At 42.0% G+C, this 22793-nt stretch overlaps 1 protein-coding gene across 3 annotated transcripts in view; it reads right to left on the bottom strand.

Moving 5' to 3' along the window:
- Window positions 1-1699: 1699 nt before the first annotated feature.
- Window positions 1700-22793, bottom strand: part of ITPR2 (inositol 1,4,5-trisphosphate receptor type 2) — a 1735249-nt gene continuing 1714155 nt past the window's right edge. For all 3 annotated transcript variants that reach the window (XM_078674117.1, XM_078674116.1, XM_078674118.1), the window contains 2 exons: window positions 17872-18033; window positions 1700-3371 (listed from right to left, as the gene is read on the bottom strand). In XM_078674117.1, the coding sequence (XP_078530243.1) occupies window positions 3285-3371; window positions 17872-18033 (249 nt within the window). In that variant the 3' untranslated portion in view covers window positions 1700-3284. The remainder of the gene's footprint in view (window positions 3372-17871; window positions 18034-22793) is intronic.

Here is a 22793-nt window from a genome sequence, read left to right on the forward strand (position 1 = left end):
TTCCGTCCATCATTTGTTTGCTGTAACATTTAGAAAGTTAGCATTTTACGGCCTTAGCCATTTAGTCTGTGTCTGGGTCACATGACTGGGTGTAGCTGACAGTTGGGCTATGTATAATCCTCCTAGACAGCCACACAAAATAGAAAACGTAGGTGTGTCTGGGCGGGCGGGGCTGAGCACAGCCCTACTTACACTGGAATAGGTTATGTCCTGCCTCAACACAGAGGGCTGCCTACCCCCTGTAGTTAGTCTGAAAACGAGGGCAGGGGAGCAGAAAACCAGTGCACTTCAAAAGGAAACCTCCAGAAGCTTCTCCCACTTCAAAGGAGGCACCTGGTATAAATAATGAAACTCAGACACTGACTCTTCAGTAAACAGTTGGACCTGTGGAGACTCTTCAAGGTAGAAGGACTGCTGTGCTGCTGAAAGGACTGCCATTCTGCTTGACTACTGCCTTGCTGGACTGCTGCCCTTCTGTCTTACTGCCCGAGTTAGAGGGCATTGACATGTATCTGAACAAAGGACTCCCTGAGTGACTCCACGGGCTAGTCTCCTGTTCAGAGCCAGAGGGACATAACAGGCTCCCAATCACCTGAACCACCATCCATATCCAGCTGAATACAGCCTCTGGCCCGCAAGTATTGACCCCGATGCCCTGGACCCTTGGTGTGGCCTCAGTGGAGCTGCATTGAAGTTTTTGGTCTCTTTGCAACTATTAACGGGTCAGTTGGCCCCAAAACCTTGATGCTTGCACTTCCTCCCAAAGCAAAATTACATCAACTAAACCTTTTGCACTGCAGCAGCAACCGCTCGTAGGGAGAGTGCAACCATGAATCCCCGGCCCCACCATTCGTATCCACAACAGTATCTTCTCGCTTCAGCGATGCTCATCTACGATGCCTGGCCTGCTGTAAGCGCTACATCGATGACCGTCCATTAAGCTTCCCTGCTCTTCACGGCCTCCTCCATCGTGTACAAGACTCTTTGCGCTGGACAGAGAAGGTAACTTTTCAGCTAGACTATTGGGGTCCCTTTGTCTGACCCATGCTCCCTCGAAGTTGGCCTATGCTCGTGACTTTCTCCTGGTATTGCACGACCAGATAGCTATGAGGGCCACAGGGGCCTTTTGGCAAGATTTTCTCTTAAATCTTTAAAATGGCATATCTCTGGTTCTACTGATTGTATTTTTTCCATTTTGGTCTTGATTTATTTCTTAGATTTTGCTGTACTTTTCTAAAGTGGTGCGGGATAATTCTTGTGTTGTATTGTTACTATATTACTGTTTAAAGTGCTGCATAAATACTTTACATATTGCCTCTAAACTAAGCCTGACTGCTCTGCATTGAGATATCAGAGGATTGAGCACAGGTTCATTTGGAGTTTAGTTGCGACTTCAGCCTGACAAGGGTTGTGGTTCTGCTTGAGTAGGTTTCCTCCCTCTACCAGTAACCCAGTTTCTTACAATTGCCATTTGGATTATACTGCGCCCATTAGGAATTATTGTGGATCATCCATCTGGGCATATTATCTATAATAAGTAGTATTCACGTTTGTCTATACATAAAATGTAATTATTAATATGCAAAGCAGTGTTTTGGAGACTGTTACGCAAACTTGTTACATTTGTCAAATGCATTGGTTCAATTTGTATACAATTACTTGAATTTTAGTCTTTTTTTAACAATACTCATAGCCCATCTTAGTGTTATTTTAAAATCATTTTATTCTTGACACGGAGTAGAATACCTGATCCCTTCACGAGACAATTAAATTAAAACATTTACAATACTATATATCCTATAAAAATTGAGATGACAACATTCTTTTAATGGACTATTCCACAGTTCATATGAAACCGAGTTATATGTATTATGATGTTCAAATATGCATGTGAGCAGCAAACATTCATGTCTTATAAAAAAATATATACGCAGGTAGAAATCATTGATTGAAACGCTTTCAAACCAGTAGTGCAATTTGCAATTTCCTGCCTTCACTCTTCCAGTTGAGGCATGCTGAAGGCACAAAGCGTATAAGAGTATAACATTATTTTACTTGGACCCTACTTAAAAAAATGTCCATTAATGTATAGTAAAAAAACCTTTGCTCTACACAATGTACATTGATGTTGGCAATATTTGGAGATCTGATGCCTGGCCCTGCTGTCTGAAACTGAGGCATCGATCACTACTCCATTCACATTAGATAAGTGTGCTTATCGTAGTTGTACTGTTGCATTCAAGGGACACTATTATACAACCTAACAATAACGAAAATAAAGTTATTGCTCTAAGGGATCAGTTTTTCTCCAAGAAAGACCCAGAAACACGACCCTGTGCGTAAAACGTACTGAGATGAACACAAAGTTGATCCCTTTTTGTGCACTCTTAGCATAGACCCTACTTTGTTAAAGGCATTTAGCTTTAATGTCACAAAGCCAAAGAAGCCTGTCCCTCAGTTTTAAATAACTTGTAAAAGAATCACCTGCAGCAGGCTGATGAATGTATAAATACAATCTATTGACTCTATCGGTAACTTCCAAATCCACATCAGAACAAATTAATGTAAGGCACGAAAACTTCCAGTTATAAAATATATGCGCATGGTGCAGAAGTCCAAAACATTTCCCTGCACAACTGTGAATCTATGGTAAATTCTGGCATAAACACGAGACTTAATAGAGACAAACAAAAACCAAGATGTAGGGCTAGATTACATAAATATTCATCGCGTCGAGCAATTGTGCGCTGACATTTGAACCAAAGGAGACAACAGCAGCAGTTACAAGTGTCGAAAGCATTTTTTGCATCCTGCAGTCGCTGTAAATGTCGGGTTAAAACTGATAACAACGTTTCAACTAAAGGCCCTTTGGTTCCTTTGCAACTTGCAAATGCGACATCGCTCAAGATTCCACAGGTCAATATATGTCGATATTTTCTATTACCTTTTAGACAAAATCAAATATTTTATGTTAAACAAATACATAAACACACGGTAAAAACAGTGTTGCTATAACAAGTAAATTCGGCACTTGTTGATTTTTTGCACATATCTGAACAATATTTTCCCATGTCTTTGCTGATCCCTTATATGTGCTCGTTAGAGTCATCATGATTACGCAGGATTTACTTTTCAGAAACACCAACCACAACATTTAAAATGCATCTCTTTGATAGAAATAGAGCATCAGCTGGTTATTTTTAAACTTTGTAACAGTGTCTGCAGCTTCCAGTCAGAGCCCTGGGCCGGATACTGATGAGAGCGGGTCCAGCCTCCCCGGGGTCTCAGTGTGGCGGCATGTGATGGTTCGCATGTGATGTGGTTGACCCAAGAAATCCCAGCCTCTGCTTATTTTTCCTTTGTTCGGTCATCTACAATGCAAGTACAAACGGATTAGTGTGAGCAGCAAGTGGTGGCTCATTAACCGCCTCCGCGCTCCCGCAAGGCAAACACATGATAACTTGCGTAATGACCATGGCAAGGAAAGCACTACATTTAGTATATTAGTTCATGGAAAAATTTCATAACAGCCCATATTGACCATGTTAATGGAAGTGTACAATGTCAATGCCCTATTGCAAATGAATGCTGTACCGGGGGAGAGTCTCTTACCTGGACTTACGCTCCCTTGTAATATCTTGCGATGTAATATCTCGCAATGATCAACTTAGGCTTGGGCTGGAGTTCTTCCAGCAAAACCAGCAGCTGCATTACCAAACTATGTCCATTTATACCAACTCGTTGTATGCCATAGATTTTGAGATATCCTCCAAGGTGCATAATTGACACCGCATGGTTCAATCATGTAGCCATGAAAAGGATCATCATGTGGAAGGGGCAAGCAAGCTTCAACCTAAACCAATGTTAAACAGGAATCAGGGGCTGGCTATTTTAGCAACTTTGATCTGTCATTCCCTTTTCGCAGCATCATACATTTTCCTTGCTCTCGAGCATTCCTCTTAAGGATCACTTATTTTGTTTGTTCCAGTTGAGTAGAATACTTTAGACTAACTAAATATTAGTTTCTTACTTTTTGCTAACACACAGAAGAATATGTTGTGTCCGAGTCTGTTTCTAAATACATTCATATAGAATATAATTTGCACAGGTAGACTTAATAGACTCACTTGTGAACCTGTAGAGGGTTAACTCATATTCTGCATGTGTAACTGACGGTTCCAATATTTCCAGTTCCTTCATCCTCAGCATAGATACTATGTGGTTTAACATGTATTGATAAATTCTTGTGCATGTTTAACTTTCCGTTTAAAGTACAAGTTTAACACACATGTTGGCTGCTGACATCCATACCAACTCGTCTAGAAGTTCTCACTGAAAACAATGGTCACGCAATGCAATGTCTTTCCATGTTTTCTCATCATGAAAGTTTTACATAGGGTATGTTACTAATGTTTACACTTGTTATAATACACTCAAACCTTTGCCAATAAAAATGCTATCTCGCTAAACATTGTTTACTGAGGAGTGCCAATCTCTCAGGCAGTCTGATTTATACAGGAAAGCACACCCTCTTTTCACGCCCACACGTCCACCTGAGCATCTGCAGGTATGCAATGGGCCTATCTGACGCCAGGTAGGGTCATTAATCCACTGGATTAAGATGCTACCTGGACTTATTCATAATACTTCAAAAGTTCTCATTGTAAGGGACATTCAAACCTGTGGCTCGACATTGATCGAAAATTCTCAGCTACTAGAGAACAAAGAATTACTAGAGAGCACCAACCTCTAGTCTTCGCTCAATACCTCAAGATAAACAAAAATGTTAGTCAGTCACTTGCTAATCAGCACCTGCAATCTAAAAACAAAACCACACAAAAAACACTAGGTCACCTACCTAACTCAAATATGCTGCTCATGCACCAATTGTGCCGAGAGTGGGCTCTGGCAAAGCAGCCCAGATGGATGTGCCGCAACCCATACTCATTCCACTGAAAGCCACCTGCAATACCACTGCAAGACTCTGATGCACATCCAAAAAGATGATCACGTATCCCCCAGCCCCATAACTTTACAATGATTTCCTACTGGCACATGTAGAAAGTTTAAACAGTGATGTCAAACATACAGGGCTCTACTTAAAAAAACACACACTTGTGGCGCCGCGGCCAGGGCGACTGACGCTGGAATCTGGGGACCACGGTTCGATCCCCGGCTCCGGCGGCAGGTTAGCCCAGCACCATGTGACTCTGGGATATAGCTCGCTTAATCTTCCCGACGGCCCCCCAGCGCCTAGAGACCCTTACAGGTGATTGTGCGCTTTACAAATGTGGACTTTACTTTACCTCCACAACCTCTGAGGGGTGCAATTAAGGCCCACAAAACAAGAGACACTCCTTATGGAAAGCCATAGATTAAGCACATTCCATGCCCAACACTAGTCGTTTTCAGGAGCTGCCGCGACTCACTAGGCCACTAAACTCACCAGACTATATATTTGCATTATGTAATAACAAAATTCTTGACCTATTGATGGTGCAAGCAACAGTTGTTTATTTGTACGGCGCTCTAATGCGATGGTACAGTGGAGGAAACCTTTAAATAGGCGTGAACCTCTCTTAGTTAGATATTGGTGGAGAGGGTGCAACAATGAATGGGTAGTTCACACTCTTGCAGGCGACACACTGACTATCATGCACTTGTAATACAGCGGGTGCAACATCTGCTATGTTTCTGAACAGAGTATCCTGTCCGTCAAAGTCTAAATCAGGCGCTAGATCCACTCAGAATAGGTGTGCAGGTTTTAGACAGGCAATCTTCAAACCTGCCTCTCTTTGCTTACCTCCTCCAGTAGATTGGTATTGTACAAACACAAATTCACATAAAAGAGGCCATCACACTTAGTATTTCTTTTGTGAACTGCATGATCTATGAAAGTATGATTCTGAATTTGTTTTCTTAATTTTTTATGGGGATTTCACTCAAAAAAGTTCAAATACTTTTACTAATTTTATATTTAATTTTGGTTAAATACATTTGTCTTGATGGTGACTAGATGGAGTTGACTTTAATTGCAAGTCAATGACAATTTCACTCGCAGTCTCTCTAGCACATTTGATGCTATTAAAAGCCTCTAATATTGAACCACATTTATGACTATAAAGAACAGTGAAGCCGTAGAGCAAAAGTCACTGGTGGAGCTGTACTATATAGGAAAACTGCAGCACACCATTACTACTGCAGGAACATAATGACATGCAGACAGGGAAAAGCCTCTAATGAAGTTGAATAGCATGTGGAAAAACCACTGCCCACCACTGGTGGTGTTATACAATCACTTGCAGACTACAACACAAAGGGAATGATGCATCCTGCAGAATAATCCATCTACTATTGAAATCATGGAAAAGATGCAAAAGCATTTTCCAACTCCCAAAAAATCCAATGAGGAAATGAGTGGATCCTGATATTGAAGGGGGTGAGGTCAGGGTAGAGCCTCCATTCCAGAGGCTCGCGACAGGCAAACTTGGGCTTGTTTGGGAGGGGCTTGCCTTCTGCAAATAGAAAAGGAAAACATAGCAAGCAAGACCACAGAGGATACAAACAGAGCCGAAGTACACAGGGAATGGGATTCATTAATGGTGATTCTCTGATCTTTTCTGTATTCTGCTCTACTGACAAAAACATGGATGTCCAGTCTCAGTGTGATCAACGTCAACTGTTAGGCAATAGAAATGAGGATATTATAAGTTCTCTAATCTCCCGCCTTCGATCCTAAACAAAGAAGAGAGCCAACAACAGGTAGACTCTATTAAGGGGTCCCAACCTAGACTTTAAAAATATTGGCTAACAAATGACCTCAATATGTAGTGTATATCACAGTTTGACAAAGATTGCCCAAATATACAAACGTAGGCGTTTCCTACAATGTCACCCTCAGTACCTGGGGGTGGTGGTTGTTTCTGGGCACCACAGGAATTACGGCATGAAAATGTGTATTCTATTTTTAAAAATATTTTACTTTTTGATTTCTGGAAGTGGGTACTCTCTGCCCCGCCTCCCCATGAGTGCCAGGGAGTCAGAGCGTCCCTACCCTGCCTCTCATTTTTGTTTTTTAAACTTGTGCAGGACACTGGGACGGAGTTCCTGTGTCCACTAATGGGAGCTGTAACATTTATATTCATATTGCGGCTAGTCAATCAGATCACTCGGTAACACGGGATGCAACTGATCTGAAATGACCAATGGGGAAAAAAGCCCTTTTAGCCAATCTGTTCGTTATGTACTTTTTTTTTTAATTTGCAGTACGGCAGGAGTACTGTGGGCCCTAGCATCCAGATATCACGACAATTTAAATTATAAGTTAAATACATATTTCTCCAAAACACCTGAACAGGTTTACACCGAATAACCAAAAGCACACTTTGAGTAAAGATCTAACTTACAGCCAAATTTGTTGTTATTCTGATCAGCATTTGTTTCTGTATCGCTTCCCAAAAATTACTATGGGAATTAACATGGGGAAATGCATTTTTCTTGGCCCCCACTTGATTGCTCAACCCAAAACTTTCCAGGAAGAAGCTGAGGTGCATGTACTTTTTTGGGCAAAACTTTGTAATGGTTTGTCAAACGGGCGTCAAAGGTATTAACAAAACACAAAACGCTCTACCGATGAAAACTCTGACCTAATGTATAGCTACACAGTGGTGATTTCTAAATTAAGATTGGTTTGCCTCCAATGTAATGCATGGTCTTTTTTAGTACTTTGGTACTCATTGCAGTAACCACTTTCACTCATAAGCTATGCACCACAAGCTATTTTTTTCACTTTCCATATTGTTTCCTTCCGCAACATCTCCTTTGGCATCTACTACCACTTCAGTGAGGACGACTACCAGATCGATTTCTCTTTAAAATTATTTTTCTCAGACCTCCACCTCTAAGCATCGAATGGCTTAATGCCATCTGATACTCGATATTGCTTACAATTCTCAGGCATTACACTTTCAAAGCACATATAAACTCCTTTCTGGTATCAACAGCGTTTGCATTCCTTCCTGCTGTAACACCTTCCACCAAAGAGTTAGACTACTCAACATTTCAAAAATACATCCTACCCTTTTCACTTGCAAAACCATTCCTCAATACCCAGGTGATGAGCAACATTGACTAGACAATGGAGTTTGGTTGGACTCTCTCTCAGTATTTCTTTGCCACCCTGGACAAAGCCATGACCCTAATCGCCTAAACCATTTTCTTCCAAGTCACAATCTAGAGAAATGGGTCTTAGTAAAACAGCAAATTCTCTGTAAACCCTTCACCCTAGTCTTCAAAGAAAATGATGATACATCTCCCACATACTCTTCACTGATGTTTTCTTAATACAATCCTAACAGGACTGTATCCTCAATTGAAGACCACTTCCTTACTGTTCAGAAGTCACTGTGTTCTTCCATCTGTATTTATAGCTTTCCACTCTCTAACCTCCAACATTGGAATGCTTTCCAACTCAAGCTACCGCCTCCCCACATTCAGTAGTGTCCTTCCTTAAGCTCCACCTTCTCCTGCTCAGATGTCCTCCATGCCTCTGATGACCCACAGATCCCATATAGTTTGTAAATATGTATATATACAAGTCTCTCCCTCTATATATTTATATATATATATATATATATATATATATATATATATATATATATATATATATATATATATATATATATATATGTTGTATGTATGACCGCTGGAGAGTAGTTGGAGATTTCCAGGTAAGGGGCGACCCGTGGTGAGTAACAGGGAGCGGGCGATAGTCATTGGGTTCAAAGGGAGAGTGAGCCCCGGTGCAAAGAAGCAAAGAGCACACGGGCAGTGAGTTTGTACAAACGTAACATTTATCCCAGAATTTCCTCAGTATGGCTGCTGAGTGGGAAAGGGAAAGGGAGGAAGCGGCGCTGGATGTGTTTGTGGACAAAGACACGGGCAAAGGCGAGAGAACTAATACAGAAACTCAAGTGCAAACAACTGAAAAAGATGAAACCAAAAAATTACTCAACGAATTGGAAAAAATGCGTAAAAAGGAGATGTCCAAATGGTGGGAAGTGAAATCCCTGAGCAGATACCTGGATGTAGGGAGAGTACCACGAGGGCTAAGAATTTTGGTGGCTCCGACATATGAGGACCCGGATCCCCTGATGCTACAGAAGTGGGCCGATAACAGTGCAAAGTCCTCAGAGAATATGTTGAAAATCCTCATAGAATTCGCGGCAAGCGACAGAGCCAAAATGATATTGCGCATTGATGAAATACTGAAAGAATTGGACGCAAAAGAGAACAAAGAAGAAATAGCAGAAAGAATGAATGAGATCAAACTAAGGCTAGAGAAACTTGAAACAGAAATCAAAGAAAGGAAGGCGATAAAATTTCAGAGGGACCGCAATGACTATCTAAACGGGAGAATATATACATTTGCGAGAAAATTTGACCAAATAAGAAAGCAGCCACCCGTTTCTACAGACGGGGGCAAAGGTGCAACTGTTGAACAGAGTGAAACGGAGATCAGCTCTGAATATGAAACAGACTCTGAAAGCAACCAGAGTTCTGCAATGTCTGGTCCAGCCCCAACCCCGGCACAAGAACTGGCTTTTTTAAGGATGCAGCGCCTCAGAACCCTACGTCCTCGGAACCCACAAAACAAAGGAGACGGTGGTGGGAAAAAGAAACAGAATCAAAATCAAAAACAGCAACAAAAAGCAGGAGGAGAAAAAACAGGAGGTGGGGGAGAGGAAGCACAAAGACAAAACAAGCCAAAGTACAGACAAAACAGACGCAGATACTAAGCACGGAAAAAGACAATACAGTTATAAACCTTTCTAACATGGAGCTGTCAGCACAGGAAGTGGAAATGTTATCGCTAGGTTTGACATTTTGCAGTAACACTAACTTTGACTATGCCCAGACACGAATTGACTTGTTCTTATATGTCCGAAAACTTAAACTCCAAAAATATTTCGCCAATTCAAATCTAAGCACCTCTGAGACTGTAATTTCAGAAGAACCAAACGTAAGGTTAAATGTGGAAAATATGGAAACACTACAAATTATGATCGATCTTGAACAGCAGAATGAAAATGAATCTGAAAGTATCACACCAAGTGGGGCAGCCTTGAGCTCAGAGATAGACATCTATCAGTCAACTAAAACTGGTTTCAAACCAAAATCAGTTTTTATGCCGGCAATGCCAAAAGATGGGCTGGATCTATTTGCCGAATGTGTCACAAAAGACCTCAAAGAACTTTCGATTTTAAGCACCAAACAAAGATATTGGGAAAATCAGGATCACACACGCAAATACAACGACTTAATGGAGAAAATAAAGGCAAGGTCAGATATTGTGGTGAGATGGTCCGACAAAGGCGGAAACATAGTGCTCTGGCCCCTTGAAATGTACAACAAAGAAGCAATGAGTCAACTGCAGGACAGAGAATGCTACACAAGAATCAGCCCCACGCACATTGTAGGTATTCAAGAAAAATATCACTGTGATCTGTACAAATGGAAGGGCAAAGGCCTTTTGAGCAAAAAGGAGTTCGAATTTTTGAAAAACGATTATCCGGTGACTGCACAATTATACCTAATCCCGAAAATACACAAAGATGACAAAACACCGCCGGGAAGACCGATAATATCAGCGATAGGGAGCCTTTTTGAGAACACGAGCATCTTCATTGACCATTTCCTGCAACCAGAAGTCAAAAAACGACCTGCCTATATAAAGGACACAGGAGATTTCCTATCCAAAATATACAATGTTGAATGGAAGAAGGATTATGTGTTCATGACATTGGATGTCCAAGCTTTATACACAAGCATTAGACACAAGGATGGCCTGAACGCCATCAAACCTTACTTGGGAAAGAGACCCATAAGCTTGTTTCAACACACACAAATGCTTTTGGAAATGACTGAATGGTGTCTCACTAACAACACATTTATGTTTGATAGACTGTATTACAAACAGGTCCAAGGTTCGGCCATGGGAACTTGCTTCTCCCCCAGCTATGCGAATCTGCATATGGGCTGGTGGGAGGAGCAGGTACTATGGGTACTGCACAAAGAAATTATGACAAATAATGTGGTTGTATACAACAGATTCATTGACGACATATTCATTTTGTGGGAGGGCAATGTGGAAAGTGCTGTGAGATTCACAGAAGAATTGAATGAAAATGGTTTGAATATGAAATTTACTTGTAACACTAGCACAGAAACCATACAATTTCTAGACATAGAGTTGTTTGTGGAACAGGAAAAGATTCAAACACGCACATACCGCAAACCAACTGCTGGTAATGGGATCTTGCATGCCCATAGTTTCCACCCCACCTCTCTCAAACAATCAATTCCATATGCAGAATGCCTCAGGATGACACGTAATTGCAGCACAACTGAGGGTCTCGCAAATGCTAAAAAGAATTTATTCTCGAGACTCCAACAGAGAGGATACACACCAGAAACATGCAAGAAAGCAGAAGTGAAGTGTAACACCAAGACTCGAAAAGATTTAATATTCCCGGTGGCAAAGGAAGTCATTATAGAGAGCCAGGCGAGACAACCCCCTAGACTCATAACAGGCTATAACCGGTACCACTCGAACCTCCGAAAAATCCTAAGAAGGCACTGGCCATTAATACACAATGACCCTACCATAGGGAACGAGGTAGGCGAGAGTCCATTGATATCATTCAGAAAAGCCAAATCAATGCGCAACACCCTGGTGTGTAATGCACCAGTTCTGAAAAAGAAAAAGAATTGGCTACAGTCCCAAAAGGGGTTCAAAAAATGCATGAAATGCAAAGCCTGCAATCATGGCATCAACACCACTGAGGTCCAATTACCATTCAGAAGGAAAAAGTATTCCATAAGGGAACACTTCACATGCAAAACCGAGTTTGCTGTGTACGTTTTGACGTGCCAATGTGGCAAAAGATATGTAGGGTCTACCATTCACCCCGTCCATGTGAGGATTCTGCAACACTTGAGGGCAATTGCCAATCTGGACCAAGCATACCCAGTGGCGCGACACATTCATGAGTCCCATGGGGGCAATGCAGATGGTCTAACATATTTTGTTATAGACAGCATCCCCAAGAGCCCGAGAGGAGGGAATCGAAAACTTGCGTTACGCCGCCTGGAGTCAAGATATATAATTCTCTTGAACTCCAAGATCCCTTCAGGTTTGAATGCGGATGAAGCCCTGAGTGTCCACATTTAAGTAAACACTTCCAAGCGTTCTGTCCGCTTCTCCTTTCCCGAGTACCCTAGAACAATTGCATTTAATTGTATCACTGTAAATACACTGCGCACATAATTGTCACTATAGGGTGATGACACTAAACATTGCACCGAACATATCAAGCCATGCCAGGCATTAGGCACCCCCCGTTACCAAGCACTATATGAGCAGTACATAAAGTAGTGGTAGGTCCCGCTCGCTATCCCAATTATGAGCAGGAGCATAATCCTTAAAACATTAGTTAAGCTTCGGTGAGATTAAGGGCCCAACAGGGTACATGTACCGTCAGCTTTAGGACTTACCGAGTCAGGATGAGAAGCGTGTACAGCACCCTTCAGAGCGCGCCAAGGAAACTCGTAATAATGAGGTTACAGCGCCAACCCAATCACTGTGCTTATATGAGCAGACATGTCCATACCGTTTGTAGGAGCACATGGGATTCGCTGTCATTTGTGCCTGACACACATGTACCAGTAATCGGTGACAGGAGGGAGTTTTGAATGTTCGTTTTTACACAATGTTAGACACAATTATTCACATGTTATAATTTAAGCACAAATTATATTGTTGAAATATGCCGCACAATTACGTTATATGTGAATTCAACAGTAACAGTAAAAAGACTTCCATGATGCTAAAATGTGCAAGTCATGTAGGAGGCAGCGTCATCACCTTGGGTGTAACCATGTAACCATAGCAACTGCCAATGGCAATAGTTGAGCCTACCTAATCATTGACAATGTGCTTATGTATATATAGCTTTGATGTTAGTATGCATTTGTTAGTGAACAAGGCGGGAGCAGGCCGCCGAAACGCGTCTGAGCAGAAACTGAGCAAAGAAATAAAACGTTTGAATTGAAACTCACGGAGTCAGCGCCTTCTTTCATCAGAAGTTTGGTATGGTAAAGAATATATATATATATATATATATATATATATGTTATGTTCTCTCATGTGTATGTCTGTCTAGGAGTCTTTATTGTTTAAGTTAATTAAAATCATAACAATATATAATTTAAACTGGGCATATTATGACAATTATGATACGTTTAGTAAAAGCTTATAGTCACCAACAGACATTTGCAGAAGAAAGAGACACTGTACGAACATTTGCACCAAACAATTTTTAACCTAAAGTGCTTTTGTGCTCTTCATACCATATTGGTGTGGGGCAAGATTTTTATTCAATTTAGTTTCTCATACAAAAGTTACAATTTTACCAGTTTGCAGTTAAGCTGTGGATCGTTTGGATCAAGACACTTCAGTAGAGTAGATCTACAGGTACGAATGCCCTTGTGTTAAAAACTTTTTTTTGCAATAAATGTTGATTTGGTTTTATAACTGGACTAATGCAGATCAAGTGAACAAAGTCCTGCTTTGCGGCACCACATAGGGTGCAAGACACTGGCCCATTATATTTCAAGGCTGGTTGATCAGCATTAGTCGGTAGTGACCCAAGTCGTATTGCTAGTAGCTTGCTTTTTAAACATAGGGAGTATGTTATGGTCAAATATGCTGCGGGTTGTAGTAATAAGTACGACTAATACCATCCACGCGTGGGAACGCCTGCCAAATGCAATTTTATCCTGAATTAGCAAATGCCTCTTTGCCACTTTATTCAGTGTTTGCCGAAATGTCGCATACGGTAGGTTCTGTTGCCAAAGATCTGCCACATTTGTTGACTTTATTGATGACTTCAAGCACTTGTTGTATGGCTGATTGAGGATCATCTTCCTGTGCATTCCAGATAGCGGCGTTGAGTTTATTCTGACGGTTTAGCCAGACTTTGGACCACAGTTTTATTCATGCATACCTTCTGGCTAGATGTTGCTGCAGTAGACTAAATTCCAGGCGGACACGTGCTGGAGAGGAGTTCCGTGGTAAACAGAATACTGTTTTGTATGTCTTTATTTGAAGTCTTTCAAAGATTACTGCATCTTTACCGTGCTGAGCTTCACTCGCGTAGGCAAGATTCGGCAAGAGTTTTGCTTAGATACAGCTAATAATGGTTTAAATGATCGACCATTTAAGCTGTTTGCTAAGATACAAAAGGCGTATATTAACCCATTTCCATTCTTAATTAGAGGATCATTGTGTGTTCGAAAGTTAAATCAGTTGTCTATGTGAGAGCAGAGGTATTTGTAATTTGTTACTGCCTCCAAATCTGTATAGATTCGTATGTGCATCCTTGGCCCACTACTCAAAAAAAGTCTACCAGTACTCCTAATGTAACCCAGCAATGTTGTACTATCCTAATGTACTATATTAGCTGCTATGTCAACAGTTTCTTTCAGAGGGGCTAATTTCCTCACTGAAGATATGGACAGTAAAGTGGGGCTGGACTGGTCGGGCCAGTTGTTATCACTGCCAGCATAGCATGGAGTTTCCAGGTGTGTTTACTAGACTTGCTGAAAGCTGTGCCGTACACAAGAAATTTCAAAGTATGTTTCTGAGGTTAAGGGTTACTCAGAAGTTGCCTAGCTTGATTCAATTTTTTTTATTTAGTTCACTTCAGCCAGCTCACATTTGGTGTATTAGAAACATACAAAAGAAGCCTATACTGATTACAATAAAACATCTAGTTGACACATAAACAATACTTTAATGGTAAACGGCATGCAAGGGCACCAAATATAAGGTTTTTGGGTTTGTTGAAATCAGAAATGAGAGTTACAAGTGAAAGTCACAGAACGCTATTCATGCACATTTAGTAAAAAGCAGGCAAAGGGTGAAAGGTGGGTTGAAACTGTACCTTATAGTTGGTCTAAAAGATAAAAGGGTATGGACCATTTATAAAAAAATACATAAAGATCACAAAACACATCTTAAAGGGAATTAAAGATAAAAGTAAAACCTTAAGCAAAATGAAGCAAATCTTTAATTTATGCAAACAACTATTTATATGGTATTGGAAAATTAAAAGTCAGGAAATATGCAAAATCCTGCTTTCCACGGGTAAACTGGACTGTGATGCATGAGGTTACGTGTCATTGGTATGATTTTGATGGGATGGCAGCAGACAAGTGTTTAGCATAATTTGTAGAATGATTTTTTCTTTTGCAGCCTTCTGTTTCTCCACAGATATTCAGTAATTTTCCCAACTCAGACCGAATGATACTATTATTTTTTCTGGGGTACAAATCCTTTTGAAGCTCCTCAGATCGTAGCGGCTACCTATTTCTGGACCAACATGAGATAAAAGCAATGTTAACATTTGGGCTTTCTGGGTCTCCTGAGGTTCATGTCCTACAACGTCACTTATAGAGAAATTTAATTTAATATTAATATCACCTCCACATTCTTAGGCCTTGATATTCCTGGTTGAAGCCCTTTTACAATAAGTGGCTGTCTAAGTTGGGTTGAATATGGAAGAAAGTTGGGTGCCAGAGCGTTTAGGATTTGCAATAGTCCAGGCAATCTCTCAGCGGGTGGAGTATGGAGAGCTGGATCCTCCCTGGGATTGGCACCGGCCTTACTACCTCTTGTTATAAGGATGTGTTTTGGGTCTGGTTTTCTACACTCACTTGGAGCAGTGGCAGTGGCGGTAAATCAGTTAATAGACTGGCTTAAGACTTTAATTCTTTGCTCCCAGTAGAGTTGGTCAGGATTGTCCACGTGGAACAGTTATTTTTGCAAATTACTTTTGAACAGGAACTAATGACTTCAGTAATGTCATCCATTTCTTTCTTTCTGGAGGAAGATTGTCTCCCTCAAGTGACCTACCTTCCAGGTACAAGTTTTATATCTGACCTTGCAGAATACTTATCCCTATGTCAGATTTACAAACTGTTGTAAGTACGGCTAAATTACCTAGAGCACCACCAATGGAGTTACCACATCCCATAACACCAAATGTACTAAACCTAAGAGAGCCTTTTCTAAAAAAAAAACCTCTCCTCTTCCTCAGCTCTACTCTTATCAAGCTTGGGTTTATTTATTTTTTCGCTCCTCTTGGCAAGGATGTAAATAAATTTGGAGTCCCTCCTGAACCTAGTCTCTGAGTCCTCCTTTCATGTCCCATTACATCTCTTTACCCAACCACTCCATTTTGTAGGCATACTTAGCCCTGCTCCTCACTTGCTATACCACACAAGTCCTGTGGCCGATCCATAAAAATGGTGTGGGTTGGAAAATCACAAGGTCATGGTCATGATGAGGTGTTATGTCCTCTTACAGAGACATTTCATCCTGCACACTACATAGAGGCGTTCTGGGACTTGAATGACATTCACCTGCTGCATAAAAGGGTCTGGGCAGCACTAGTCAGCATGTTCATTACCTTTCATTGTCCTGTTGCCCATGGAGGTAAAACTAGAGTTGCAGGTTTATGTGATAACTCCCACAGGGAGGTTGCTGTAGGGACTAATGCTATAGTCATTTCCATGGGCAGGTAGCCTTTAGCGCCTGCCTTTGTCCTGGAAGCGGTGTCTAGATAGGCAGGAATACGGGCAAAAATATGAAAGATAAAGAAGCTGACAGTAAAAAGCTCGAACCAATAATGCTGCACAAGCGGAGAAGGAACAGGGAAGGAAGGGGGATTCGCCTAGAAACACTGAAAGGTAATCATATGGATGCTGGAAATTCTCCTGAGTTCACCTCCTCTAACTTCTGTTAGTCCACAGACCATTCATGGCTAGCCCCACATTTCCCATCCATACTTAAAATAGCCGACAATATGCTTAGCTCAAACCTCAGTTTTGTTAATTTGCCTAGGAGTGCCTTTGATTAATTTTCCAATTGTTAATCTTACTGTGATGAAACTGCAGCCCAGTGCACAATGCTAGCAGCTCGCCCTGAGCTGAGGTAGGTTCTTCAAGCCTTTACCTCCGGCTCAATTTAGCATAATTCCTATCCCTGTTTTGCAACATTACTGTCTCTCTCAGGGTGTTAGGTAGAAGAAAGGAGGAACAAGAGCTATGATTTCAAGACTCCCTGACTGCAAATTCCTGAGGCTCTTCAACAGGCTCTGAGAGGGACGCCAAGGAGCACTTCCCACCGGTGCTTAATTTGTAAAATAGGTGCCAGGGCCCTGCAGCTTGTGCCACCCATTGCACTTGCCAGCCCAGCCAATAAAAGTAGCAAGACAACTACTAACCATCACACTTCTGCACGTGTGACAATTCAGACTATTCCAGGTCCCCCAAAGGTATACGCATGGCTTGGGTGGCAGGTATCAGTCATTGTTAATGTGTATTGGATTAATAAACAACTGTTGTTGTGCTCATCTCTAAAGTAGACACACAGCACCACCATGTGGTGCACTATAAGTGCTGGTGTTGACAATAACGTGCTGGTGCCACCACCAGCTAAAATTGAGCACTGCTTCCTACACGCTCAGGCCCAGTCCACAGCCACAAGGTGCACGGAACCTCTGCACATGCTTCAGCATGGGAGAGCGGGCACATTCACTAGCCGCTTCCTTTGTCAATCGTCCCATGTTTTGCATCCTCAGAAGAAGTAAGACCTAGAACGTAGCACTTGCGTTTTATATGTACGAACTTCTTCCGCTATGTTAAAAACTGGCAGAAATGACTGGAGGTGGGGGTGGGGGGGGGGTGAAATACATTTCTTAATTAAGAAATGATTACGCCTGGAAGATACAATTTCATGGCACTCACCTGTTCTTTCAGTTCAGCTAGTTGACTGGAAAGCTGCTTTACAAGACTCATGGTCGAGTCCAGCTTTTCTTGCAGATTTCTTATTTCATTTTGCTCATTTTCCCCTTCACTGCTGACAAGGGACATGGCTCGCATGCGTGGAAACCAGTCTAGGTTCTTTTCCTACAAGCAAAAGCAACAACATCTGTCAGGATGAGCCCTCAGACTAAGTACAAAGGAAGAGCCTGATATATATGAAGGACTATAAATACTGTTTCATTTAGGAAGTGCATTTTAAAGTTCTGGAATTTGCAAACATTGAAACACAATTAACGAAACATGCAATGTTTTTAATTTAGACAAACAACTGGGTCGAGAGCGAAAAACAGAAAATGTAACTGATCGCAGCATGAATTTTAACTTTTCTATCAAAAACCTATATATATATATATATATATATATATATATATATATATATATATATATATATATATATATATATATATATATATATATAGCATTACCACTACTATTTAAGTCTTCTTGATACTTGTTATCAGTGGTCGAAGTGAGAGAAAAAGTATGGGTAATACTACAAAGTCAAAAGTCTCAGAATATTTGATGTCAGCAAAACGTCCACACGTAGATGAAGCTGTCAGTTATGACAGGGGCCTTCTGCAACTTACATAATTTTGCATGTGAAAAAAGCAGTCACAGTTTGAAATGGAGGGGCCACATCCTTGGAGGCAATCAATGGTAATTGAGAGTGGTGGAGGAGATGGCAGATGGTGTTTCAAGCCTAGATGTGCACATGTGCTCATAGCCACACATCTACACTCACCTGGAACAGAGGCTTGCTTAGTATGTTGTACTGCTCAACAACCAGTTGCGGCCGCCACAATAAAGAGGTGGTGAGGCGGGTTGAGGGAGCACTGGAGGGGGAGAGCGGAGCGGTTTATAATAAAAATTTTAAGTAAAGAAAATACCTGGAACTGCCTCCCACGTCGCGCTCTTCACGGACTTCCTACAATCCCTGTGCTGCTCGCACATGAGAGCAGCGCACGGGGTTGGTCTGAGCAGGCAGGAAAGATGCCCTGCTCAGACCAGGGAGTCTGTGAGGTTTCTCCAGGCCGGCTGCTCAATGCAACTGGGCTGGAGAAAACCTGAGTGCGCATGTGTGTTTTGATCGGACTGAGACGGCCGGCCAAAACACATATGCCCACTTAGTACGTCGCACTCCAACTTCTAATGCCCCGCCCCTCCCATCGCAAGCTGGATCAGAGGCGCAAAATGAAAAATAATATTATGACATTGTTTTATTTTTTATTTACTGGCTCTGAGCCAGGCAGTGGCACGACGCTCCTCCGCCATTGCTGAGAACCGAGGCTGTCAACAACTTAGGACCTAGGATAAAACCACCCAGCGCCCCACTCCTTCTGCGACACTATCCTCTGTGCTGACACCCCTCTACTCTAAACTTTGCAAAGAATTCAGAACTGATGCCGTTCAACAATGCTTTTCACGATATATAGGAACCAATTTGAATTAAATAAAACAGCAAGGAAACTCCCACCAACTCCAATCACCTTCGACCGCTCCTTGTTTACAACATAAAACTGTCAGGAAAGTAAACGGACTACACCTCGGCCAATTATATTACCCCTCATAAAAGAAGCATCATACTATTTGACTGGTGGGGCATCACCAAGGAACAGACAGACCTCTACAACATCACATGGATGCGTTTCAAAGCTGCAAACATCAAAGCTCTCATTTTTTCAGCAAACTCTCTATAAGCACCAAGGTATCCCCGTCAGACGTTTGTTTACATGGCCTCTACATCCCACCTGTCTTCCCCTGAAAGTGGACAAGTAAGCGTATATATATGTTATGCAGAAGTTAGCAATGCACCGTCCACATGTTGGAAGCACACAAAAGACTGCCAGAAGTGAACTATTATGGTACTCGTAGTCCCCTCAGAAGTCTCCAATTAAATCAAAGTAATAAAGATTCCGTTGTTAGATGTAAAAATGCAAAATTCCTTTTTTGAGCAAAGTGCATCTTATGAAGTGCTAGTGCTCATGTGCAAAAAAGAAAAATAGCGAGTGATGGCACCCACTCACACGCCAATGTTTCTTCCTACTTCGTGGGCTTTGTCACATCATCATCGGCCCATCTAAAACTAGCATAGCAGCAGCAGGTACTGTCAATTAAAAGACATCAATGCATTTTTAAGCCACCCATAATGGTGCAATCCAATCTGGGCAATGAAGTTCCCTCGCTGATCAAGTGGAGAAGTGTGGCTCACTGGTTAGAGGAGGCGGACCTGGAAGCAGAGGTCAGCCCGGGACCAGGGTTCAATTCCCGGCTCGGCGGGGTCTTGAGTCCTAAAATGTCCATGGACTCGACAATTCTCGCTCCGGTGCCTACTCGATTCACGGGTTCACACTCTGCGACTCTGGGCAATAGCTTGCTTAATCTCCACAACGGCCCCTCGCGGCGGGATGCCTGGCTTTCACCTTGCGGATACCCTGCTGGGGTTATCTCACAGGGAAATACCAGGACGGGTTCCCTAAGCAAGCGCTTAGAAACCGCTTGGTGATTTGCGCTATATAAATTCCTGTACATTTACATTTACATCAATCCATGATACCATTAAGGTATAGGTTTAATTTAACTATGAAGGTTATTCCAATATACGGGCAGGCCTGAAGTTAATTTATGTTAAATTATAAATTTAAGTATATATATTTTCTAAATAATATCCATAAATTGTCTTCTTAACAAAAAGTTCACCCGAGTTATAAGTCGAAACTCATTTTTATCGGAATATATATCAAATGTAATTTGATAAATCTCTATAATAATTAAAATACCCACTTGCAAAAAAGTAATTCCTGGAACTACCCTACAGAATTCTGATAAACTAAAATATGCAATATATGCAGGAGTAAATTTAGTCAAAGTATGCGCTAACAAGATCCTACCAATTATGCTTGTGGACACATTGATAGATTCGTTACATTTCAGTTTGTTTTTATATGTTTTGGAAGAGAACAATAAAGACATCATGTATGAAAATAACATAGACCTTCATAGCAATTCAAGCCATTAGGAAGGGCAACGATAAGAAATTATCCCATCTCCTTAAATTCAATTATCTAATCCTTCCTCTTAAATGTTTCTTCTGTTGACGCAGATAAACAAAATGTAGCAATTTATAATTCGAATCATGTTGTTCTTTGAAATGGAATGCCACTGCATACTACTAGAGTGACTGCCACTGGTCATCACTCATGGCTCAAACAAGGTCAATAATGTGATATTTTAAAAATCTTATTGTGCAACCTATATTCACTTACCACAAAGGCAACTAATAGCATAATTAACTAAAGTACAGTTATTGAAGGATCTAATTGAAAAAAATCTCTGCCATTACTCTTAGAAATCTGGTAGCATCTACTCAATGACAATTCGCAAATACTGCAATACCACATTTAAAAAACCCAGGGAATGAAAGCCAATTCTTTTTTTAGGTCTCGGACTAGGCAGCGCATGCGCTGTCTCGTCAGAGAGATGCAGTATACACTATAGGTGAGGGAAGCCTCGCCCACTCCCCTGCACACTTTTTCATTGGCTTGTGGCTTTTTCCATGGTAAATGCTGCCTTCTGATAGGTTTAGAGGCGGCTAGTCCTGCCTTATGGCAGCCATGTCTCCTTCCACAGCTATTGGCCCCATTATTGCATGTTTGTGAGCACTACTTTGTTTCCGTGTCACCCCTCCCACTGTCCGAGCCTTCTCTCTTGCCCCCTCCACTTCCGTTGTTCGTGCCTTATTGACGCCCGCCCACCCGCACTCTCGTTTGCCTTACATTGTACACAGACGCAAGTGGGCAGGTTCAAGCCATGGCAACAAAAGGCTGTCAGACCAATGGGTGGAGACAAAACTGAACCCGCATGCACTCTGGTGATTGGTGGAGGAGTTTGCGCACGCCCCTCCTGCCGCCTCTTTTCCTCTGAAGCATGGAGGCCTCCTTCCGAACGCTTGCGTAGTGTTTACGTCCTACTCCGCCCCCCTCCTTGCTGTGTCCCGGTCCTGCTGCTGAATGAGCAGTGTCCGTGAAAGCTGCACAGCATTGGAAAGAACGGTGCAGTGGTGGGTGCGAGGACCGCGGGGTGGGGTCCCTCCAGCGGCCTGAGGTGTGTGGCTGGTGTGTGGTTGCTGCTGAGGGGAGCGCGGTGGGAGCCTTGTGGTGTCGGTGTCACCGTCCTTGTCTCTCTGCAGTCACAGACCACTGCGCCCCCCCTGCCGTGGCATTGTTAGTCTTCTGGAAGTTCCACGGCTGTGGCCTTAGCATGGACCCCCATCCGCCCGCGCCTGTGCATAGTAGCAGAAGCCACACGGACCATGGACAAGGCCAGGCCCCTTTAATTACCACCTCACCGAGGTCCCCTGTGTGGTGTCGCGCTTAAAACCACACCGCAGCTCCGAGTATTCATTCCCCACGCCGCGGCCTCCTACACCCTGTTAGGCGTGGCTGTATTATTAATTACTGGTCCCTGTGATGCTCTTGTCCGGAGGCTCCAAGTCACGGGTCTTTGTTAGGCGGCTTGTCTTATAAAGTCACTTTAATACTTAATGCACACGTACATTATCTAGGGCTAGTGAGAACAACTTTCAAAGCCTCCTGATCTCAACCGTAATATACATTTTTGCGCCGACTTCAAAATAAACAATTGGTTTATCAGGGCGTCGTTTTTACCTTGCATGATCTCTGACTTCTCCTTACCAACAAACTATCAAAGCTATATAGTTCCTTCAATGTTTATATTTATATGTAAAAGAAACCCCGCCCCTCTCCGCCTATATTTTGTATTGCTTCGGAACATTCAACATTTGGAGGAAATATGCTACAACTACAACTATATTTTCACAAACAAAC

This window comes from Lissotriton helveticus, chromosome 1_1, assembly GCF_964261635.1.
Source record: "Lissotriton helveticus chromosome 1_1, aLisHel1.1, whole genome shotgun sequence".
NCBI classification, from domain to species: Eukaryota; Metazoa; Chordata; class Amphibia; order Caudata; family Salamandridae; genus Lissotriton; species Lissotriton helveticus.